Raw genomic sequence first — 25,840 nt, forward strand, 5'->3', positions numbered from 1 at the left:
ACAAGCCTAGTTTATTCAGCCTCTCCTCATAGCTCAACCCCCTCAACTCCGGTATCAGCCTAGTAAACCTCCTCTGCACTCCCTCCAAGGCCAAAATATCCTTGCGTAAGTACGGCGACCAAAACTGCACACAGTACTCCAGCTGCGGCCTCACCAATGCCCTATACAGCCGCAGCAAACCCTCCCTACTTTTATATTCAATCCCCTTCGCTATGAAGGCCATGTCAAAGATTAATGCCGAAATATGAATAAAAAAGGGACAAGACAGCAGGGGTTTTGGAAGTGTATTTCTGCCATAATGCTAACTGCTGAATCTTAGTCAAAGTGTAAACATCCCTCTCTTTATCCCAATCCATCCACATTAGTTTAGTTTGTCCCTGGGCTGATTCTAATTGCCGCTATCTGCTGGCAATTTTGTCTTGAGCTACAGGTGACTGGTTAAACTTACTACAAGCTTAACACAAACATAAAACGCATGAACAACTCCTGGTAAACTTTGACAGTTTAATACATTTAAAGACTTTTTTTTATACAGTTGAGGTACTTTGGCCCTACCAGTCGAATGTGTTTTTGTGATGGGCAAAGCAATTTTACAAGGTGTGTTTCAGCTTTCCCCACTCAGAAACTAGTTATACTGTCTCCAATCTGTTAATTCACCTGTCTGTAACTAGCCCCAAGTTCTGATTTGCAGTCTCTCCCTGTAATTCACTCCATTCTATTTTGAGAGCAATGAACCTTACAGCAGCATTCAGTTATGTAATTTTAACCCCCTACCCCTCAGAGCCAGTGGGTTTGGATTGCGGGGGGTGGTTAATAATGCTAAATTTGAATCCAATCTGCCTTTAATGATTTTAATGGGGGAAGGAGGACAGACAACTAATGCAGACAAGTCAGTAACTGGAATGTTTCAATTAATCTGTTCACTGGTTCTATTTCTAACCACAGCCAGCCAGGTTTCCCTGCCTCCTTAGTTCTGCCAGATTGGACTCTCCCTATCATCATTTTAACTCTGTGATCAGTCTGTGCTAATCTCCACTATCCAGCAGATCCTACAATTTTGCATGTAGACTCTGCCAGTTATAGCAGAGATCACTTTTCCTGGCACCCACCAATGTGATTGTAAAAGTAAAACTAACAATCTCAGGAATTATCGTCACTTGAATTGTAGCAATTGTTGTAATGTCGAAAATGCAGCCGCCGATTTGTGCATAGCAAGCTCCCACAAACAGCAGTGCAACAATAACGAGATTGTCAATTTTAATGGCATTTGAGATTGTGTGTCCTTGAAAATGCATCAATTCAGCTCACACACATGCAAAAGTGCCAATTCCTGTACCAACTGAGGTTATTCATGAAGGCTTTCCTTCTCAACTTTATCCCTTGTCTGAGCTGTGGTGATCCTCGTATTAAATTAGCACCACTCAGCTCTCCCTCAAAGAGCAGCCTCTGGTCACCTGGGACCATGACTTTACCCTCCCATCAGACTCACCCCATCTGTACTGTGCGCAACTGTTTGTTTTGGTGTAATGCAGGCAACTGTCCAGTGCTTTTGTTCATTTGTAGGGCTATTAGCTTCTCTACGTAGTTTTATCATGCTAACATAGTAAACTTGTCTCCAATAGCAGTCCAAAGGTGTTGGTATTGGAGGCAACAATTAGCCCTCAAGTTTTACAGTTGCTGCCAAGTCCGCAGGTGTTAGCTGATGTAAGCTGAAAGGCAATGTGCACTTCCTGTAGAAACTGGCCAGTAAAATAAAAGTAGAATAAAAACAAAATGCTGAAGACGCTCTGCGGGTCAGGCAGCTTCTGTAGAGAAAGAGTCAATTCCATCAGAAGGGTTCTGAAAGTTGAAGCATTCGGGAAATACTCTGGGGTCAAGTGACATGTTTGGAAAAGCAGAAAGCAACTGCTCAGTGTTTGATGGGAAATTGGAGCAGTAGGCCATTTGGCCCTTCAAGCCCCGTTCTACAACATTCAGCAATAAAAAAGATTTTGGCCTCCATCATCTTGGAAGTATTAGGTGCAACACGAGAAAAAGTCTTTGATTAAAATGGTTATTTTAAGTCTCTCTTTATATTCATTTTTGCTGTATGATTTACAGGGAGATAAGATCAACAGACGGGTAAGTTATTTGGCACAGAGACCATTTGCTTGTTGCAGCAGGGTTCCTTTCTCTTGCCTTGAATTGAGCTACATTCTCTAACTGCATTGAGTGATTGAAGCACTGTCCTGGGTGTCTCTATGTTTTATGTTTAGGTTGTTTGGGCTCTATGTAACCTGGGAGTTTACACTGAGTTTCTTTTTGTGTACTTACGAGCTAACTAGATTGTAAGAAAGAGGACTTGACGTTCTCGCTGTTCTCCCTCCCCTCAAGGGGGCAGTGTGCAATAAGAAATTAGCGTTTTTCCCCAATGTCAAAAGGGTTGTCGGATGATGGATCACAGGGCTGTGCAGGAAAGTGTGCAGTAAGGGCTAAATTGGACAGATCTTCCAAAGGCATGACATGCCAAATGACCCTCTTCTGCTGTAAGGCCTGATCCTGTGGGCCATGAATGTTACTTTTCTCCCACCAACCCCCATCCCTCTGCCTCAGATACATGTCTAGTACATATGCTTGATGCTGGGTCTTGGACTGCCCATGTCTGTACAATATAGGCCTCATTTATCCTTATTCTCCTGTACAGCTAGACAAAATCAACACCATTGCTCCCATACTGTATCTAAACGTGCAACAGCCCTGTGTATCATTCACTTGCATTCAGACTAAACCATACGGTGATTTAATAATGGTAACTTAATACTAACATTATGTAGATGTTTGGTGTTAGTCTTTCCTCCTGTTTGTGCTGCTTGTTCACTCAAGGTGCATGTTTGCAATCTAAATGTAACTACATCACTTATTACTAAACTCCAATCTTTTGCTTTTTTTTCCCAATTCCCAGCACAGACTGGCCACCAGCAGGTGCACACTGGGCAGATTCACTCAGTGGCTGGTGTGAGGAATGAAAGTGGGTTGCACTGTCCTTGAGGTTAATGCATGTTAAAGTAGTTGGCAGGAACAGTTCTCTGCAGCCCATCATATAATTGATATGCAGGTGCTTGATACAAATATGTAACACAAAAAAAACTTGGAAAGTATTGCATTCCTGCAGCACTAACATCCTACTCAGGGTCATTTTTGCAGATTTTTAAGGCTAATTTATTTCCCTGTTCCCTGTGGCTGGGCATGCAATTGTAATGGTAAAATTATAGCTAATTTCAGTGCAGCATTTTGAGGAGTCTGTGTTTTGCTGTGAATAAATCTTTGGTGGCTGAATGTCAGTTGGGTGTGTGCTTGTGCTACAATCTTCTCTCCTGGGGAGTGGGTGGTTGGCAGATTTGTTGCTGCTTGTAGTTGGCATTGATGGTTACATGACTTGCAAAACATTGCTGCTTCAAACTGGTGAACGCCAGTTTTAAGATATTCAGCTACTGCCCTGCTTGGATATTCACGCCTCTGGGAATGAATGGTTATGCTGCTTCAGTCCTCTCCTGTGGTGTATTCCCACTTTTAAAAACTGCAGGAAAATATGAAAAGTTATTGATTTTGAGATTGGTGTGTTAGACAACTAAAGTTGGCATGTCAGTAACACTGTGGGAAAATCTGGGCCATAAAATTTGGGTTTAACGATTGTCAAAAAGAGAAATCTGTTCTACTACACAAAGTATAATTCTACACACCTGTCTTTGTAACTAGTTCAGACATTTCCAAGTACTTGAATATTCAATGGCAGATCATTAACTTGTATGCTCAATATACTTTGGTATACAGTCTGCATATCATTCAAAGTAGCCTAATTCAAATGGCCTGATCTAGTCTGTTTCTCTAAGAATTCCTAATTTCCTGTATTGTTCACATGGCTGAATTTAAATTATTGAATAACTCCAAATTGCTTTTGTACAGAAAATAACTTTCAGCCCTTGGGATTAGACTGCACAAGCCTGAGTTAATGAGAGAATCAATTTCCCTATTTCAGAGTCTTGATACTTAAAATATTTTGGTCTGATATTAATTCTGTTGTTTGAGTGAAGGGAAACAAATGGTTTAACTCAGGACCAAGATGCTGCTGTTTGCTGGCAACATGGAATTTTTTCCTGCAAGAATTAAATTCACACCATGTCTAGACACGTTTATCAATGCTGTTATGTAACCATGCTATCATTTCTCTTGTATCAACAGACGTGGGGTAAACACATTCATTGTGAGTGCATGTAGAGAAAATGGGCAAGGCTTAATGAGAGAAAAAACATTGCTTAAGAAAATGTTTGTTTTCAGATTGCCTCATGTTTCACCATTTAGAATATTTCAGTTTAACTTGTGCCAAATTCGGGGAGGCATCAGTTGTGTCATATTTAAATGATATTTATAAGAAACTCAATATATGTGATAGTCTGTCACCACCTGAATCTGAGATTTCTTAAGAAGGTATTCTCTGTCCCTGGAGCTGATGGTCAGCTTTGTGGTGACATGTAAAGTGTCCACCGTTGAACATTGTGGTTTAATACAAAATAACCACTGTAAGCATTTTGCAATTTAATGTTCGAGTTGACAATTACGTAAAATAAAGAGTCATCCTTTTAAGATAGAGATGAGGGTTTTTTCCCCTGAGGGTTTGTTAGTCTGTGAAATTCTCTTTCCCAGAAAGCAGTAGAGGCTGGGTCATTGAATATATTCAAGTCTGAGTTAGTCAGATTATTACAAAGGAAAGTACAGCACAGGGACAGGCCCATCGGCTCTCCAAGCCCATGCCAATCATGATGCCGTAACGAAATTTAAAAAAAAAACCTCCTGCCCTTACTTGGACCGTAATAGATTAGGCTTGTACTCGTTAGAGTTTAGAAGAATGAGGGGAGATCTCATTGAGACGTATAAGATGATGAATGGGATGGATAGGATAGAGGTGGAGAGACTCTTCCCGCTCAGAAAGGATAGTAGGACTAGGGGGCATAGCCTCAAGATAAAGGGGGGGCGGTTTAGAACAGAGTTGAGGAGGAACTTCTTCACTCAAAGGGTGGCGAATCTCTGGAATTCTCTGCCCGTTGAAGTGGTGGAGGCTGCCTCGCTAAATATTTTTAAGACGCGGGTTGATGGGTTTTTGATGAGAGAGGGGATTAAGGGTTATGGGGAGAGGGCGGGAATGTGGAACTGAGCCACGACAGATCAGCCATGATCTTATTGAATGGCGGGGCAGGCTCGAAGGGCTAGTTGGCCTACTCCTCCTATTTCTTATGTTCTTATGTAACCCCTTTTATTCCCTCCCTATTCATGTACCCATCCAGATGCCTCTTAAATGTTGCTAACATGACTGTTTCCACCACATCCTCTGGCAGCACATTCCAGACACCCATCACTCTCTGCTTGAAAAACTTCCCCTCACATCTCCCTTAAACTTTCCCCCTCTCACCTTGAACCTGTACCCCCTTTGGTAACTGACACTTCCACCCTGGGGAAAAAAGCTTCTGGCCATACACCCTCTCAATTTTGTAGACCTCAATCAGGTCTCCCCCTCAGCTTCTGTCTTTCTAGTGAAAACAATCCGAGTTTATTCAACCTTTCCTCGTAGCCAACACCCTCAAGACCAGGCAACATCCTGGTGAACTTTCTTTGCATTCTCTCCAAAGCTTCCATGTGCTCTTGGTAGTGTCACGACCCAAACTGCATGCAATACTCCAAATGTGGCCTAACCAAGGTTTTATATAGCTGCAACGTGATTTGCCAACTCTTGTACACAATGCCCCGGCTGATGTAGGCTAGTGTGACATATGCTTTCTTAATCACTTTGTGCTATCACTTTTAGGGAATTGTGGACCTGCACGCCCAGATCCCTCTGTGTGTTAACGTCCCTAAGGGTTCTGCCTTACAGTGTAATTTACACCTAAATTTGATCCACCAAAATGCATCACCTTGCATTTGTCCAGATTATATTCCATCTGCCATTTCTGTGCACAAAAATCCAATCTGTCTATATCCTGTTGCATCCTCTGACGATCTCCAGCACTATCAGCAACTCCACCAATCTTTGTGTTATACGCAAACTTACTAATCATACAACCCACATTTTCCTCCAGATCATTTATATATACTACAAACTACAGATCCCTGTACTGATCCCAGCGGAGCACCAGTAGCTACAGATCTCCATTCTGAAAAACATCCTTCCATCGCTAAACAGTGTTCTATAACCTAGATAGTTTGCATCCATCTAGCCAACCAAACCCGTGTGATTTTAATTTTTGTACCAGTCTGCCATGTAGGACCTAGTCAAATGCCTTATTAAAGTCCATATAAATGACATTGTTGATGGACAACTCAACTGAGGGTTATGGGGTCAGATGCAAAGTGGGGTTGAGACCACAACCGGATTGGCCATGATCTGATCAAACAACGGATTTGATCAGATCATCCGGCTAGGCACATCACAGCCTTCCGGTCTCGACGTCAAATTCAACAACTTCAGATGATTAGCGCTACCCCACCTCCACCCCTTTTGTTTTCATTTTATTTAATTTTTAACTGTTCTCTATCTTTTATTTCTTTGTTATTTTTCTTTTTCTTCCTGCCACTCTTCCCCTATTTTATCCCCCCTTTTCTTATTTTTCTCCTTTTTTGCTACCCCTTCCCCCGATTTTCTTTTATCCTCAAAAAAAAGACAATGTGAGTGGGGAGAGGGTTAAGCACAGGTTAAAGAGATGTGTATTGTCTCCAGCCAGAACACTCACATTGTTTGTACCTTTAAGAATATAAGAAATAGGAGCAGGAGTCGGCCATCCAGCCCTTTGAGCCTGCCCCGCCACTCAATAAGATCATGGCTGATCTGTCGTGGCTCAGTTCCACATTCCCGCCCTCTCCCCATAACCCTTAATCCCTTCTCTTATCAAAAACCCATCAACCCGCATCTTAAAAATATTTAGCGAGGCAGCCTCCACCACTTCAACGGGCAGAGAATTCCAGAGATTCACCACCCTTTGAGTGAAGAAGTTCCTCCTCAACTCCGTTCTAAACCGCCTCCCCTTTATCTTGAGGCTGTGCCCCCTAGTCCTACTGTCCTTTCTGAGCGGGAAGAGTCTCTCCACCTGATTACCTGTAAAGACTTGGATTTCAACCATTATTTTGTAAATTGAGCTTGTGCCTTTATATGCCCTGTTTGTGATCAGAACTCCCACTTACCTGATGAAGGAGCAGCGCTCGGAAAACTAGTGGCTTGTGCTACCAGATAAACCTGTTGGGCTTTAACCTGGTGTTATGTGACTTCTTACTGTGCTTACCCTAGTCCAACGCTGGTATCTCTACATCATGGCTCTTTTCTTTAAGATAGAGCAGGCTGAGAGGTAGCCTGATAGATGTCTTTAAGATCTTGAAAATGTTTGGTAGGGCCAATCAAAAATAAATATTCGTGCTTGTGAGGGTGTCAAAAACCAGAGGTTTTAAATATAAGATAGTCAAAAGGGAATTCAGGAGAATTTTTTTTACCCACGGAGTGGTGAAAATGTGGAACTCACTACCACAGATTGGGTTGAGGTGATTAATATAGATCCATTTCAGGGCGAGTTGGACAGAGAATTAGAAGGATATGTTAGTGGGGATTGATAAAATATGACGGGAAGAAACTCGTGTAGCATCACAAGCTTGGACTAGTTGGCCCTGCTTGTGTTCAATCATCTTTATTGATGATATCATCATGCAGTGGGATTCTCACCAACTCCAGCACTTATTGCTACTTGGATCATCCTTTTGTAACAATTTTGTGCTGCACAACACCACCTATCTTTCATCTCAACAATGACATAGATATGTAAGTAAGATGTCCAAGGTGCTTGAGTAACAATAGTTTCCATTTAAGTAACCCTTTCAATGATGTAAATAAGGTGGCTTGGTGGAACAAGACCTGTATGAGAACACTTGCCCTCAGCAATTGTAAACACTCTCAACCCTCTAGCTGGGTGTAACACAGGTGTTTGTGTCCAAAGCCCTTCCCCTTTTATATGAACGTGGCAGAGAAAGGAGAGAAAAACTCATTAAATGCACCAGAAGATTGGAATAGACCAAAGCAGAATTAGATATTGTTTACCAAGCAAGATGTTCCACTGATATTCCAATTAGATTGGGTTATTAGACTATTATTGTGTAAAGGTAACTTGCTTATAATTGGTGTTTTGTATGATCACATGTTATTTGTATGTGGTGTCTCTTTACTCTTTTTCTCAGCCCATTTTTATGAGCAGAAAAATGCAATTTTCTGATTCTGTCAGAAAGTTGTGATTACAGCCCTGGGTTACACTATTGTCCAGTTAGATACTGGGCAAATGGGTACGTCCCCGTATGCAAGACCGCGAGAGGAATGCTGCAGCTGCACATTCGGAGGATATCTAAAGCTAGAGCCAAACCTACAACAGATATCCTCTCTTTAACTTGTGAGCTGTTTAGATTTTGTGGGTTTTAACCAGACCAGCATAATTGTTTTCATAGCTCTGCTTTATTCTGCGGTACTAAATATTATAAAATTGTAATCGGTTGTATTACAGACTGCCTGACAGACCCAATTAACAGCCCAAACTTTCACCTGAAATTTGGAAACTAAATATAACCGTCTCATTGCTAACGTTTTGTTGTTCAAATTCAGGGAAGCAAGGTACAGACACGGGTTGGCCTGCTGATGTTGCTGTCTACGTGGATGACTAACTGCCCTATCGCTGTCACTCACTTCCTGCACAACCAGACCAATGTCCCTTTCGTATCCTTTTGTGCATTGTTTTCGAAAGTTGGAACCAACAGTCTCTTTAGGAAAAATATAGATGGTGGAGCAGTAATGCTCCAGTTCCCTTCGGCTGTGCACTGCGTGTAGTTTCATGCCACTTTGAGTGTTTTTCATTAGATTTTTTAAGGTTGTACTTGTGTATAGGAAACAAATGAGTTCCAAGAGGATGATATTTTCTTTGTGTATTTCAGTTTTATTTTGAGCTTGTACCCTGTTATCTTAAACATATTCCTATTTCTTTGACCACATATTTCTCATTGCTTTGTTTGTGTTTTTCAGTTCTCATTCAGTAGAAAGATGTTGCAATGTGCATTAAAAATAGATGGTAGCAATGAAGATGTTTAATCAGAAAATAAAATTCTAAATGTATTTGTTATACTATATTTACTGGAAAGAAATGCTTCCTGAATAAACACTCCATTCCGTTGTCACTTTTACTTTCCTAACCTCTATTTCCAAGTCGCTGGTTTAAAGTTGGCCTTGACAACATCCTTCAGTTAACTGCACAGATATCAGAGAACCTTGGGGAAGAGGAACAACTCGTGCAAGGTCTCTGTGCCCTTCTCTTGGGCATCTGCATCTACTACAATGAGAACTCACTGGAGAATTACACTAAGTAAGTCATTCCACAATCCTTGAGTACAGAACATGTTCAAGGCATATGACCACTTGCAAACAGCATGGTTGCTGCAAAAAGTTGGAGCAAAATGTTGCCACCTGAAGGGGTTGATTTGATTTGGGAAAGTTTACAAATGTAGCTAATGTTGAAAACTACTTTGATTTCTTTTTCCTTACTGTGAATTATTGAATGAGAAGATTGGGGTTGGTTGGGCACTTTAGGAAGCAAGAAATGTGTTGTGATAAATACTCTGGTCGGCTAACCCCAAGTTGCCATGTCCCTCATTCCCACCTGTCCCGTCCCCATCCCACACTGCATTCCAAATTTTCTTTATCTAGATCTGTGATTTGTTGACTGCTGCCTAATGCAGCACTATCTCTCTCTCATTTTTTCTTGAACATTCGAGTGCAGAAATTATCCAGCCTTTTAACATCCTCCACCTGCATTGCCCATTTTGTAGGTTGAGTTTAGTATTCAGTTAATAATCCCCAAGATCCAGATATTGGAATGAAACCATAAAACCTCAGCAGTCTTGCTGATTGCTGCATGTTGAACCCTGGAGGATTGGCGATTGGAATTAGCTGAGAAAGCTGATGCATCTCAGAGATTCCCTGAGAGACTGGCGTTTCCATGTTTCTGATCTTAATTGTTTCCGTCATCTTAGTATTGATAGCGTTGAGTTATTGCTCCCTTCAGAAGAACTTCCTGAAAACTCTTCCAGGCCTCCAATATTTTCTTCTGGGACAATATCAACAAAATCCAGGTATATAGTCTTAATGGTCTTTGATGCTTCTGGTATCTTCTCCATCCCATAGAATCCAATCAATTCCAGTATCAAAGTAAAAGCAACCATGTTTAGTTTCTATTATTTCAAACTAGCCTGAGAGTGGACTGGCAGACTGGGGAGACACTAGATCATCCTGCCCAGGGAGGAAGCCACTACCTCCATGTCCCCAAATTGTGTTTTCTGTCTTTGTCCTATTTTTGTCTAGATTTTTAAAAAAAACTTTATTGAAGATTTTTCATTTTTTACAAATAATGGAACAAGCCCTCAGAATGGTACAGTATAGTGTGACCATTCTCATGTGAATCTAAGCTGGGAGTGCAGCATAATCATTTTATATGTAGGAAGAGACAGAGTAAAACCTTTGGCATTCCAATAAATTGCCAACCCATCTATAACACGCTTCTGAAAGACCTGAATAATGTTTAGTGACTGCTGACATTAAATGAGTTTTGATTCTTGATTAAACCCGGTCTGATCACCCTGGATGATCACAAGAAGGACTTTCTCTAGGAGCATCGCTAGAATCTACAACAGTCAGCAATCAGCCTATAAGAAGTACACTGCTGGGATTCTTGCCTGGCTTTAGGATTAAGGAAATATTCACAAAGTGACTATGGTAGCAAACCTGTTTCAAATGGATATTGTACATACCAATTAAAGAATCTATTAGTAAGTCCTTAAATTTGTTGTAAAATTCACACCCAAAACCATGGGGCCTGGTCACCTTGCCTAATCGAAGCTCTTTTATGGTAGAAGCCATCTCGTCCCCAGAGATAGGGGTGTTCAAAGCTGAACTCAGGCCCTCTGAGATAGAGGGGGACTCAAGGGAAGAAACAAAATGCTCCATACGTGCCAGAATATCATCAGCTTGATTTGATTTACATCAGATTAAAAATCCTTGAAAGCCCCATTAACATCCCCAGGCCCAGCCTTCCTATCTCCCCTGGAGTTCAACACTGAAACAATCACCCTCGAGTCTGATTTCTTCCTAATAAGACAAGCCAAATATCTACTTGGCTTATTCCCAAATTCATACATCTTTTGTTTAGCAAACACGCTCTTCTCAGCACGTTGAATTAACAAGGAGTCTATGCTACCCTAATGACTCCAATTTCCTTCAACATTGCATGCTTAGGATTCTTATTATACTCCACCTCTAATAAGGCCAGCCAGATTTCCAACTGGTGCTGTAGCTCTAGCAATTTGTGCTTCTTGTTAGTTTTATATGAAATGACCAAACCTCTAGCAAAGGCCTTGCAAGTCTCCCAAATGATTGAGGGACTTGCATCAGAAAGAGTGTTAACCGAGTAAAAGGTATCAAATTTGGCCCTAAAGTAGAAAATGAAATTATGGTCCTTGAGCAGAGACTCATTACTTGAGGGTGGACAGCTTTGGAAGAAGATTCTAAAAAGCCTGGAGTGTGATCACAATATTGCCTATAGTACAGGAGGCTACCGAATGTAGAATCGCCTTTGGCAGATTATGTATGAGCTGTGCATCAGGATAAAAGGATTTAAAATGACTAGTGCAAGTGCTCACAGAAATAACTTTTCCCACACTCCCATCGTGTAACTCCTCTTCCTCTTCCTCCTCCTCCACCCCAAAGTCTAGATTATTGATTTATTTTTGGAGTGCAGAAAGGGTTGGGAAATAGTCCAGAAGGGGACTCATTAAACACCCAAATGTATTTATAGAACCTATTAGGCTTCTGAAATTCCTTCTCGGAATGATAATCTGGTTATTTTAAGTGGTCTTCGTGGTATTAACTACGTGATGAGTTCAATTTATTCCTCTCTTCATACAGGGAAAAGTTAAAACAACTCATTGAGAAGAGAATTGGGAAAGAAATTTTCATTGAGAAGTTGGCCTACATCAGCAAGCATGAGCTGTACTCGCGAGCTGGTCAGAAACCTCAGCCCAGCTACAGTAGCCCAGAGCAAATGCTGTTTGACCATGAGTTCACCAAATTAGTTAAAGAATTAGAAGGTAAGCTTGGCTAACTTCATTATGGTGTTAACAGTATGAAACTTCAATTTATGTGTAATCTCTCCCTCTGTCCACCATCCCATTGCCCCTCAACAAATATTGCAATTCTGTTTCCAATCAGTTCTTATAACAAAAGCTGTCCAAAAATCCAGTGAGGATGAGAAAAAGGAAGAGGAAGTGAAGAAGTCTTTGGAGCAACATGACAGTATAGTCAATCAGTACAAGGAACTTATCCGTGAACAGGTAACAACTTTATCCAGATTTAAACAACAGGGTTGAAGACTGCCTGACGTTTTGCTTATATTCATTTGTGGGATGTGGGTATTGCTGGCTATTGTCCATCCCTAATTGCCCTTGAGAAGGTGATGGTGAGTTGCTCCCTTGAACTGCCATAGTCCGTGTAGCGTAGGTACTCGCACAGTGCTGTTAGGGAGGAATTTCCAGGATTTTGAACCAGTGACAGTGGAAAAATAGTAATTTCCACATAGCAGATTACCTTGCCTAAAGATATTTGTGAACCAGATGGCTTTTTTAAAAAAAAAGTCATCAATCCCAGATTTTTATTGATTGAAATCGAAGTCAAATTCCACCAATTGGGGTTCAAACCCAGGTCCCTGGGGCATTTCTGATCCATTGACGATACCACTGTGCCAACACCCCCACTTCCTGCTGGGAAACTGTACAGAAATACTGTGCCTTTTGGTAGCTCTTCATAAATTCAGTTGCGTGCTGGTATTCCAGGATGGAATCCTCAGGGAGGACATGGGGACCTGAAAGCAGGATATTTTTCCTATGCAGCAGTTTTCAGTGGCAGAAAGCTCAATTACCTAACGATGAGGACAGAAGAGAATTAACAAAAGAACCAGAAGCAACAGGAGGAAAAGCCTTTTATGCCAAGAGTGGTTAAGATTTCAAATGCAATGCTTGAAAGTGTGAGGGAAACAGATTAATCAATAACTTTCCAATGAAGTTGATTTAAGTTCCTGAAGGGAAAACATTTCCTTGATTATGGAGAAAGAGCAGGACAAGTGGGTCTTGTAGATAGGTCTGCCAAAAGGTTCAGTGAGCTGAACAGCCTTCTGTGTTGTATGATTCTGTGCTATAAATCTTGACCATCCTTCATTGCAATGCAGGATATGCAGCTGAATGAATTGAAGAAACAAGTAACTACCTTAACCAATCAGAATGAGCAGAGTCAAACAACTATAACGCAACAGACATCCCAGATTCAGCAGTTACGGGACCAGTACAACCTTCTCAAAGTTCAAGGTGCAGTGTGAAACAATCCCATTAACTTTTCTCTCTTTAATATCCAAGGCATACACAGTTGTCAAAAGTGCAAATTTTCAGGAATGCATGAAGACAATTAGAATGTAACTTGGTTTTGCTCCCCCTCCCTTCAGTCTCTACAGATTTTTAAGCCATTGTTGTAAAGCACTTCAAAGGAAAGCTGCTTATCCATCATAACCATATTTACAATTTTTGGATTTAGTTGAATCCTCAGCAGATGGAATACATGTTTATCAACAGACTTAAAGTATGATACTTTTTGGAAAGATTATTAATGATATTATTGAGATTTCACAGTGAATTCTTCTGCTTTTGCATTTGGCAATAGAGTTATGGATCCATTTTGAAAATCATTTTTAGCATTATGTAAGTAATTGCCCTGGAAACTAGAAGAGGATCCACTGTTTACAGTCTTTCATCATTTGGGAACAGCAAGCTGGTTAGATTGCCACCCCTTTCCTCCAAAAAAGAAACACTGCTTTTAGGATTGTCTGACCATTCAGTAGGAATATTTTTATCTGACAGGAGTGGCTTTATTTTCTCTGCATTTTTGAGCCATAGTATTTTTTTCTTTTTTTTAATCCTAATATCCATTTACAAGTTGAGCCTTGATGAAAAGAAAACAAAGCCACTGCCACAGAGGCAGAAACTGAGCTGCTTCTCCACATCCAAACAACATCCAAGCAAGGTGATGTTGGTAGTTTGAAGCTTAATTAGTGCAGGAGAAAGGAAAAGTGGTAAATAAAAATCGGGCCATCTGTAAACTTTAAAGGGCGGTTGGAATGTTTCAGTTTCTGTTGTCAATGCATTGCAAAATCCAACTCCTGATTTCAATTACAAAATTACATTTTTTTCTTCAATGTTTTACTGGCAACTTGATATCCATACGTTTATGTTACAGGATGGAATTGCAGACCTTGCTTTGATTATTACATGTTCAGGAAGTCTGTGTGTGCTAATTCTGTTGCTTAGGTAAACCCCTAGAGAGCCAACATCACATCCACAATGAGGCAGCACAGATCAATGGCATCCAGCCCAAGGCTGATGCGGAAGAAATTGGAAGGTTGCGAGAAGAGATCGAAAAACTGAAAAAGCAGCATGATCTATTAGAAGGACAGCTGGCTGAAAAGGAATCCATAATCGATAAACTGGTACAAAATATTTGACATTTTATCCTTTAGATACATCACTTCTCGGTGGCTTCTCATTCAGGCTCTGGATCAGATAGCTTGTGAGAATAGATCTGTTACCCAGAACATCCTCCAAGGAACAGTGATTACTTTTAGATGATAAACTGAGAATCAGGCATTTGTTCAATGGTATTTTTAGAGTTTTGCAGCATCGAAACAGGCCATGTGATCCAACAGGTCTACCTCAGTGTTTATGTTATAAGCCTCCTTCCACCTTAATTCATCTTACCACTTCGGTATATTCCTTCATACCTCATGTCAATTTGGCTTTTTCTTTAAGGTTTGGATGTTATTTATCTCAGTTTCACTCTGTGATAGTGCATTCCACCTTCTCCCCACTTTCTGGCTTTAAAAAAAAGTTTCTCTTGAATTCCTTAGTCACTAATAATTCCAATACTATAGGGTGGCATGATGGCACAGTGGTTAGCAGTGCTGCCTCTCAGCGCCAGGGACCCAGGTTTGGTTCCTGACTTGGATCACTGTCTGTGTGGAATCTGCACATTCTCCCCATGTCTGCATGGGTTTCCTCCAGGTGCTCCGGTTTCCCCTACAGTCCAAAAGACGTGCCAGTTAGGTGCATTGACCATGCTAAATTTTCCCTCAGTGTATCCAAACAGGTGCCGGATTGTGGTGACTCAGGGATTTTCACAGCAACTTCATTGCAGTATTACTGTAAGCCTTACTTGTAACGCTAATAATTAAATTTTACTTTGTTTTACTTTTTGGACTCTCCACAAGTGGAAGAGTCATTTACCCTATCAATCCATTTCATAATTTTAAACAACCTCTGTCAGGAAGGAGAAATCACCTCCGCATTTCTTTTGAACAGAGGACCACTCCTGATGGTCTTAAAGCTTTTCACAGTTGCTGTTGTTGGGAGCCCTGTACCATCATGCAGCTTACCCTTTGTTATCTTGACTGGAAGACAGTTTCTTCATGTGCAAGTCTGGAGACAGCAGGGAAAGTCGATGCTAATGGGAGGATGTAGAAAATCAGCTGACCATTTCTGTTCTTGCCTCATGTCTAAATATGTTCGTGTAACAAGAAATCTTTGGCAGGGCAAATTGATAAACATATGGGATACTTGGCTTTGTAAGTAGGGAATTGAATATGAAGACAAGGAAGTTATTGGTAAACCGTTACAAATCACTGGTGAGATTTCACCTAGAATATTTGCATCCAATTCTGACACAACAGTTAAGGAAGGGTGTCAGAGTCTTGGAGAATTAGCCCTAACACTAGCCACTGTTCCACTTGATCGAATGCCATACTTTTGCCTATTTTTCCTGATTAAGAACCTGTACTGATAGCAATGAGGTCTTCACTTTCAAAAAAAAGAAGTTAACCATATTCAAACCTGTTCCACCCTTCAATATGATCCTGACTGATCTTCTGCCTTAACTTCATTTTCCTGCCCATTCCTCATCCCTTGATTCCCCCAGAGACAAAAGAGATCTATCTGAGCCATGGTGTTTCTCTGGGCTATCGTTTCTGCTGAGCTGACATTTTGGCTGTAGTGATTTGTTCCTACACTTTGTAGATTTGAATTTGATTGCAGAAAGTATATTTTTAAGTACTTTCTGATTGTGTTTGAGTTTGATCAGTCTGCACTTTTTAACACTGCATTTATAGCTGTGTATGGTGGAAGGTGCAAAGTGGATTAACTGAGCTCTGATTTACCTAATTATAGAGGACTAATCAGACAACAGGAAATACAGCTGAAGTCTGCACAGGTGCTGCTGGTGAACAAACAGAATTGTGCAAGGTAGGGTTTCTTCCCTATTTTATTTATAAATGCGCATGTTGTATATGGATTTTTAAACTCCTGAGGCCATGCCACTAAAATTAGGTTAGTGATCTTTCTAATTGAGTATGTTTGACCAATAAAATTCATTAGTAGTTATTTCTTACACAAAGGTCATTAAAGCTCTTTAGGGAATGTTGAATATTACGTATATTGTCAGTTAGGAACCATTTATTATCTTCTCTAAAAATAGCAGGGTTGTGATTTAATTGCAGTAAACTGCAGCTGTTATATTCATTTTTTTTACCTATTCATTTTCTCAGTGTGAGTTGATTGCAGGAACTGCACAAACGAGATTTCTTTCGCACAATCTCAAGCTTTTCCCCTTCCTTGATTCAAGATTTTTCAATATTCGTTTACCCTTTTACTCGGGCTGCTCAATAACATCAACTGAGCAGCCAGTTGATCCACTCTCAGTCCATCTTGTGAGCTGTATGTGAACAGTCTGTTGGTGGCTTTCATTCAGTCTCTGGAATTGGTCTTGGCCTTGATACTTTCAGATGGTGTCTGGTGCTGAGTCAAATCTCTAAATCCACTCCTTAATGCTCCATGGTAGGGGGTGCAACAGTGCACCTGATGTGGTAGTATGTCAGTTGGAAAAAAGCCACATTCTGCAATACAAGTACATGAAGTATTTGCACAGGGTAGTATGTGGATTTTGTAAAAATTAGGAATCAAGCATGTTAATTACATTTTGATATTCTGAAGATATTTAACAATTGGGCAATAAATTTTAGCCAGCCAGCGATGCCCATGTCCCACAAATAAAAAAAACCCATGAAATTCTCTTTGATCCATCTGAAAGAAGTGAGGGCCCATTTTTTAGCCTCATCATTTGGGAAATGTACAGTCAAGACTTGGAAAGTGCCATGTCAGTGCCGGTTTTGGAAGTGTGAGCTTTTTATATCATTGGGTCAACCTTCTATACTTGGGACATAGTGTGATTATGATAAAGCGACATGGTCAAGTAAATGCTTGTCTACTTTAACTGTGAAAATGATCACAAAGCCCAACTGTGCACCTCGATTTTATCTGCCCAAACCTGAATTGTGAAATAAAAACAAAAAAAGGCTTGTACAGCAGGCCCATTGCCCCTGGAAAGAGAGAGAAAAATACAAGGCAACATTGTGTGCAAACCCCTAACTTGGACTGTCTCAAAGATATTTTTGAACAGCTGGATCGGCCTTTTAGGAGCACTGCATTTGCGATTGGTTGGAGCAAGTGAATTAAGAGCATCTCAAAAGCTTTTATGTACCAGGAAAGGTGGGAATCATGAATTCTGTACCATTGCCTCAACATTATGCAGGATGTTGATTTGAGTGAGATTCTTTCTTCCCTTCAGCACCTTTACTGAGTATTGGCAGAAAGAACCAATCAAAACACTGAATTACATACACGATTTTTAAAAAAAACTAATTCCGTATATTGCAATAGCAATTAATTCAGCAATTTCTAGAAATAACAGCCACCACTGCAATTTTTAAAAGCGCTATTGGCATCAACATGATTACATTTACGTGTGTTCCAAAGATTTAGACAGCTTAAACTTAAGTGCATACATATGTTACAGAATTTAGCAAACCTTCAAGCTGAGACCCAGAGAATCCAGTAAGAGAAACTTGCACAGTCAGTTTTTCCATGAAAAGATTTTTGCTCTTAGGTATTGCCCTTTTGAGTTTTAGGTCTAGCTGTGCTTCTAAAATGATACGCTCATTAATTATGCACAGGTAAGTCCCTATCAAATCTTCTGGTGGATTTGAAAGTACGGTAAGAAGTCTCACAACACCTAGTTAAAGTCCAACAGGTTTATTTGGCAGCACAAGCTTTCGGAGTCTCAGACGCCGCCTTCAGGTGAATGAGAAGTTGTGTTCACAAACAGGAGTTTAACTTGTGTTGTGTGACTTCTTACTGTGCTTACCCCAGTCCAATGCTGGCATCTCCACGTCATGGATTAGGAAGTCCCAGCACCATATTTAAACACTAGTCCAGCATTCACTCATCACCTTGTCCAGTCCGCCTGTCTTTGTTCAGACTGTGCAGGATGTCGGCAACCCAGAGGGAAAAGGTTAGCAGTGTCAAGAAGAAGTCAGTTCCTTGATTCGACCATCCACCACCCTAAGCCCATTACCTGCGAAGTGTTCGTGCCCTATTTGGACCTCAACCCAATGCATCCCTTTGCCAGCAAATGAAGCGGTATCCCTTTAACCCCCTTGTTTATGAGCTTTTTGTGCTGACTTGGGGTGGGGTTGGAGGGGGCATCCAGCTTCCCTCTCCTCTGTGTTTTCCATTGTTTGTTGTCTTCACCCACCTCCTCGCCCCGCTCTCGTCCTCTCCTTCCACATCACGTTCCTTGTCTTTGGTAGCTCTAAGTATTCATGTGATGTAATTGGCATTCATGCCACCAGCCAGAGAGAAGACAGACCTGCCATTATGAGCATTGCAATGTGATTTTGTGTTGGTGGGTTTCTGACTTTTTGGTTGCTGGTTGATTCTGTACTCCCACTGCCACAGTGGGAGAATCCTTCCCAAGTTTCTCCTGCTGAAAATGGGAATGCACCAGCATTGGTTGTGGAGTCACTTATTAAAATGTAGATCCTGTTTGAGTGCTAACTCTCTTTCACTAATGTTGTTAATTGATGTAAGGAGTTGCATTCAAAAAGTAAGGAAGCCGATATACTGTTGGTAATCTAGCGTTTTCTTAACTGATAGTCTACCCTGAGTATAGATACTCCAGGCATATTGTCGTGTATAGAACCATTATAAAGGATTTAGCAGTTCCAAATTAATCTGTAATTTAAATCAACGTCCGTTCAAAGTATTTTTGTTTCTCTGATTGGGAATGAATAGGTTTAATATCTCGCAAACACCACTGAACAGTTTGCCAGCATTTGTTGCCCATCCTTAACACAATGGCAAAGCTAGAAGCCCAGAAATTACAACTGTTGGTAGTAGGAATGTTAGAATTTTAGAACACCTTCCATCAAAAACTGTTATGATTTGATTTATTGTTGTCACATGTACTGGGATACAGTGAAAAGTATTTTCTTGCGTGCTGTACAGACAAAGCATACCATTCATAGAGTACTTGGGGTGAAGGAAAGGAGAGAGTGCAGAATGTAGTGTTACAGTCAAAGCTAGGGTGTTAGAGAAAGATCAGCTTAATGCGAGGTAGGTCCATTCAGGGTAGAGAATGGAGCTACCTCAGCACAGGAAACTGTCCTTGGATGTACGCCTAATGCAGCAAAATTTGAAAATAAAGTATAATTGAAAGTCTAAACTTTTTAACTTTCACTGTGAAGTTCATTTTCATTGCTACATGCTGGTAAATAAGAGAGATGGTAAAGCATTTTCTGTGAATTAACTTGCAACAATTTAAACTTGTTCACTTTCACTTTGATACCCGATTTAAAGCCTGTCGCTGTAGGAGAAGCAGCATCAGGGGATAATGACAGTGCTTCTGCATTAATGAAAATCTCTCAGCTCGAAAGCAGACTAGCAGCACTGGATGATGAAAATCAAAAGTTAAAGGTACGTTATCCATTCTGCCTATTTCTAACCAGCTGCTGAATTGTACAGCTTACAAATTAAAATATCTTTATTCTAAGTTATTTGAGTTGTGCGTAATGGTTGTGGTTTAATTTATAAATATCATTTGTGTTGGGCTGCTTTCTTATTCTAATATATCTCATTTTAAACATCCAAGTGCACAAGCATCCAGTTTTCACAAAGCAAAATTGGATTTGCACTGAGATAGTATACTGCACATTCCTGTATGTTTGATTACTGTATTGCACTTCATCATTCCAGTATGTGAACGCTATACAGTGGCTCACTCAACTTTTATAATAATTCTAACTGATCTGTGCATTGTGTATATATTACCACTGACTCATAGTACATCAAAGATGCACACAAATCACATCAGAAGAACAACATGGAGCTGGCAAAATTCAGTTTTTAGTTCCAGTTATTCTATTCTTATCATTTTCTGCCGTGGATGTAATACTCACACAAGCACTTTGTGTCTTATTATTATGGATAAAAATGACCAGATTGGCATCTGCCAAACCATCAGAGAGATGACTGAGTGAGTTTCATACATCTGATCACCCACTTTCTCAAGGGCAGTTTGAAATTGGCTATAAACAGTGGCCTGGCTGGCTCGCATAATAAGGAAGAATATGAAAAGTCTTGGGCACCTCTATCAAAGTGCCTGTTTAATCAACTTGGCTCTGATGAGAAGAGCCTTCCTGCTGCTCTAATGATCATCGGTACAGGCCAACCCCAGAAGCGCACACAACCCCAACCTAAAAAGTCCTCCCCCTAACACACGCCATGTCAACAACCACCTGAAATACGGCAGAACCAGACCATCGCCCTCTTTTTCTCTTCTTCCTGCCCCCGCCACCCCTCACAAGAAAAATTAACAGGAGTAAGAATATATTTTTAAAATTGAAAAAGTCCCAGGAGACAAGAAAATAACAAGCCAAAATATAAGGGCATAGCATCATGGGGGCCAACAAGGGTTGGGCGTGAGCCGAAAGAAAAGTAGCAGAGCACGAAGGAAAAAAGGACATGTCCTCTCTCTGTCTGACCCCAAAAACCTAATGATGATCAGTGTAGGGAATGTGCCACAAGCCTGAGGGCTAAGCCAGGTTTAAACTTATAAGCTTCATGTGGAATTATTCTGTTGAATTCATGTGTGCAGGATCAGGTACAACTCCTGACCGATGAGCAAAAGACCCTCAATCAGCAACTAGCCTCAACAAACAGCACAATTGCCATTCTTGAAACTGACAAGAGGAAACTCCAGCAAGAGGTGACGGAATCAAAGAAGGAACAGGATGATCTGTTGGTGCTTCTCGCAGACCAGGACCAGAAAATCTTTGGATTTAAGAACAAGCTTAAGGAGCTTGGAGAACCAGTATGTATGACATAGCAGCATGAACATTTTAATGACTACGTGGGGTTTTGCTATACTAGTTAATATGGGTGTAGCACAAACTTTGTTCATGTTTCATCTGGCCCTTCACTTAGGGCAGAAAATCTGAAATTGCTCTAATTAAAGCTAGACAAGGAGTGTATTCAGGCTGATGCACGTTACAAACATCAAAACTTTAATCACTTTAACTATTTAAATTTATTTAAGGTGTATTTTTATTAGTTGCACTAAGCCAATTGCAAGTAAATTTGTTACTTTGATTCAGAAATTAAAGTTAAGTGCCCTTTGTGGTGTGATTATAATCATTAGAGTTGAGTAGAATTTTAGATGGTTGCAGCAGTTTGGAAGGGGTTTGAAATGGTCATTTTCTGCAAGGAGAGAGGGAAGCCTAGGTATTTGTGCATAAATCTTTGAAGTCGGTAGGGCAAGTTATCTAAGTTAATAAAGCAAATGAGATCTTTCACTGTAAATAAATAAATAAATGGTGTATAAAATCCAGCAAGTTATGCCATACCTTCTCAGGCACAAGTGCAGCACCAACTGGAGCACTGTGTCCAATTCTGGACATCACTCTTTAGGAAGGACATGAAGGTTTGGTCAGAGTACAGAAGCTACTTCCCAGTATGGTACAGGGGTGAGAGTTAAAATTACTTGGAGAGGCTGGAAAAGTTGGAGTTATTCTCTGTAGGGCAAAGAAAGCTAATAGTAAATTTGATGATAGTGTTTAAAATCATGAAGGTTGTGTTGGAACAAATGGAGAAAAACTCTTGCTTGTGGCTGCAAGTCTGAAAACTAGTTGACACGGGGCTTGAGTCAATTGGTAAAAGAATATGAATCAGTATGTAGCTACAGTTTGATGTATACCGCCTATTAGTCAATGGTAACTTTTGAACAGGATCTGGGCAGTTGTTTGAAGGAGAGAGAATGTCAGGGATCTGGGGTGAGAGTGGGGAATACTCTTCAAAATGGCAATCTCAATGACTCAATGAAGATGTTTCCACTTAGGGAGTCTATAACTAATGAGTCACAAATGTATGATGGTCCACAATAAATCCAAGCAGGAATTCAAGAGAAACTTATTTTCCCAAAGTGTAGGGAGAATGTGGAACTTGCTACCATAGGGAGTGATTGAGGAGAATAGTGTGTGTCAAAGGGGAAACTGGATGCACACACGCAAAAGAATGGAAGGATATGGTGAGATGAAGTGGGATGGGAGCTGGCTTGTGTGGAGCCTGGACTTGCTGATCTAAATGGCTTAAATTTTAAATTTTGCATAATTGACATACAAATAAAAAGGCAGAGTGGTTAGCGCTGCTGCCTCACAGCAACCAGGCACCAGGGTTACAATGGTGGTTTGTACTGCTACTTCACAGGAGCCAGGGACCAAGTTCGATTCCAGCCTTGGGTGACAGTCCATGTGAAGTTTGCACATTCTTCCTGTTTCTGCGCGGGTGTCACAGAAACATAGAATCCCTACAGTGCAGAAAGAGGCCATTCAACCCATTGAGTCTACACCGATGACAATCCTACCCAGGCCCTATCCCCTTAACCCACATATTTACCCTCTAACCTAAGCACCCCAGGACACTGAGGCAATTTAGCATGGTCAATGCATCTAAACTGCACATCTTTGTACTGTGGGAGGAAACCAAAGCACCCAGAGGAAACCCACACAGACATGGGGAAAATGTGCAAACTCCCACAGACAATGACCCTAGCTGGGAATCGAACCCGGGTCCCTGGCGCCATGAGGCAGTAGTGCTAACCACTGTGCTACCGTGCTGTCCTTCCGGGTTCTCTGGTTTTCTCCCATATTTACCACGGCCAACCCACAGGTGTGGTGGATTGGCTGTGGTAAATGTGCAGCATTACAGGGATGGGGCAGGGCGGGGGGAGCCTGGATAACATGCTCTTTGAGAGTTGGTGCAGATTCAATGGACCAAATGGCTGCCTCCTGCACTGTGGGGATTCTAGTACGTCAGGCATAATTGTAAGAGTATTAAGTTTGAAAAAAAGCACTTAAGTCTAGGAATTTGAAATTTAGTTGGCATATTAAGAAATTCCTATATATTGATTCAGGTAAAAATTTTGGAGAATGATTTTGAGCTAATTTGCAGATGTGTTTTGGTATCATGTGGAATGTTTTTACTGTAATATCAGATCTTTACTTTGTAACTACTGGGGTAATGTAGTCTGATGACAAACCACATCTATTGTTTTATACAGGTGGAAGATGAGGATGACCTTGAGTCTGCTGACCAAGAAGATGATGATGATGATGATGATGAACTGAGCTAAATGTGTTACAGGCAGAACCAAGAGATAAAACATCAAGATGGTCAAGGCTTCTGTTACCACAAAATGCATAATGTAGAAGCAGAGTTAACAATGTTTTGTTTTTCTTTTGGAAAGGGTTTTTGAAATAAGTTTAAATGTATCTTCTACCAGTTAATGGGAGTTTGCTTACCAGGTAGGAGAGAAACTTTTAATTTTTAAGTATTAAAGTTTTAACAAAACAAAGTTGTTTTTCTCCATTTAAGGGAAAAAGTAAATTGCAAGCATTCCCTCATGGTACACTAAGCAACAACTCACTATCCAAGTGAAGAATAGCTCGCCAATTTTAGTCTACAGTTTTGCCTGTATAACATACAGCATTATGGAAATCTAAACTCGCGCAATGTTGCAATATGTTGAATTTTTTTTTTAGAGAATGCATTATTGTGGGAGGTTGCAGACCAATCTGGAGTTTAAAAGCAGCCCTTGAGAAAATGGCAAAGTGTCACATCAAGAATCCAAGCAACTAGGTGTCCTACACAACTCTCCTGTGACCAGAATGGATTGAACCTTAATAGCCAGTTATTTCATTGATTTACATAAATCTATGTGTCCATCAAGTATGAGAGCAGAGTGTTGTAGGAGTGAAATGTGGGGCATCTATCTTGCTGAGCTTTGCATCGGTGTGAGGCATTGTGTCTTCAGTTTGGATCTATAGGCTCACCAGCATTGGGTAGCCTTTCTGCACTGAGGCCATGCGCTGGTAAACAGCTGGGCTGGTCATCACCCTGACTGGTATCAGTCTGTCATTCACAGAGGATCTAGTGTGCCTTTCCGTTGTTCAAAAGCTGTGTTCTGTCCCTCAAGTTCAGCAACAAATTGAAATATGTGCTGTGAAGTTAATAACTGAACAACATTTGAACAGTTTGGAATTACAGGTATTGCATTAAGGTGGATTATTATTTGCAGACAATGCCACAGACAAAAGTTGATTACTACATTAGCTATATTGCTAATACAAGATCCTGTATGATTTATATAATTTATTGGCTATTACGCCAAATTGGAATAAAATGAGATAGTAGACTTTATAGAAAAAGATTGTAATTGTGTTTTGGAAATAAAGTACATATCTAGGAAATTTCAGATAAATATTTTCACTATTTTCACACAGTGGAATTTTATACCATTCTGTCCTAATATGTTTTAACTAAATATTGATCAAATAATTGTTGTACATTGAATATCTGTGATTTATCGGAATGCTGTTTACTTTTGGATCTAACCAAGATTACAAGAGAAGTTTAAAATCTGGTTGGATTCCAATCTGAACACGATCTGAGTAATTGTGTGGGACTGAACTGCTGACTGTACATCTTGCCCATGTCTTTAAATATAGTAATGAGTTCTGGCCTCTAGCGTGGCTCTGATTTCCATTGTTCTGACATTGGTAGCCATGCTTCCAGCTGCCTGGGCCCTAAACTCTGGAGTCCCTCAAACCTCACTCCTCCTTCAAAACTTTTCTTTAAACCTATTTAATGTCTACACACCTATTTAATGATTACAGCACAGGAGGCAGCCGTTTGGTCCATGTCTGTGCTGACTCTCTGAAGGAGTAATCCATCTTGTGTCATTCTCTTGCCTTCTTCCCATGGCCTTGCACATTTATCCTTTCAGACAATGATCCAATTCTGTCTCCACCAGCTTCCGCTATCCTGATACAGCTCTGAACCATTCACTGCATGAAAGTATCTTTCTCTTTGTCGCTATTGCTTAATTTTTTTCCTAAAGAAAAATCCCAGCCTAATCTTGGAATCAAACTAATTATTTTCCTATCATTTTTGATTGCTGATGTCTTGGTAGAGAAAGAAAAAAGTCATCCTGGGCAAAATGTAAGTGGTTCAAATGTTCAGTACACATTGTGTGGCAAGCAAAGGGTTGAAGTTTATTTTAATGTCACAAGTAGGCTTACATTAACAGTGCAATGAAGTTACTGTGAACAGCAACACCCTGGCACCTGTTTGGGAACACTGAGGGAAAATTTAGCATGGTCAATGCACCTCTTTCGGACTGTGGGAGGAAACTGGAGCACCTGGAGGAAACCCATGCAGACACGGGGAGAATGTGGAGTTTGCATACAGACAGAGACCCAAG

The 25,840-nt window shown here is 40.6% G+C and overlaps 1 protein-coding gene across 4 annotated transcripts in view; it reads left to right on the forward strand.

The window, feature by feature from the left end:
• Positions 1-24,827, forward strand: part of uso1 (USO1 vesicle transport factor) — a 79,766-nt gene extending 54,939 nt beyond the window's left edge. For 2 of the 4 annotated variants that reach the window (XM_080196122.1, XM_080196131.1), the window contains 11 exons: positions 2,101-2,121; positions 8,660-8,770; positions 9,292-9,410; positions 12,005-12,186; positions 12,308-12,429; positions 13,320-13,455; positions 14,449-14,627; positions 16,357-16,431; positions 19,882-19,998; positions 21,179-21,394; positions 23,639-24,827. In XM_080196122.1, coding sequence (XP_080052248.1) covers positions 2,101-2,121; positions 8,660-8,770; positions 9,292-9,410; positions 12,005-12,186; positions 12,308-12,429; positions 13,320-13,455; positions 14,449-14,627; positions 16,357-16,431; positions 19,882-19,998; positions 21,179-21,394; positions 23,639-23,710 — 1,350 coding nt within the window. In that variant the 3' untranslated portion in view covers positions 23,711-24,827. The remainder of the gene's footprint in view (positions 1-2,100; positions 2,122-8,659; positions 8,771-9,291; positions 9,411-12,004; positions 12,187-12,307; positions 12,430-13,319; positions 13,456-14,448; positions 14,628-16,356; positions 16,432-19,881; positions 19,999-21,178; positions 21,395-23,638) is intronic. The other 2 variants (XM_080196136.1, XM_080196144.1) reach the window with 1 other exon arrangement.
• The last annotated feature ends 1,013 nt before the right edge of the window (positions 24,828-25,840 follow it).

Source organism: Carcharhinus amblyrhynchos, chromosome 1 (assembly GCF_965287045.1).
Source record: "Carcharhinus amblyrhynchos chromosome 1, sCarAmb.v2.hapA, whole genome shotgun sequence".
NCBI classification, from domain to species: Eukaryota; Metazoa; Chordata; class Chondrichthyes; order Carcharhiniformes; family Carcharhinidae; genus Carcharhinus; species Carcharhinus amblyrhynchos.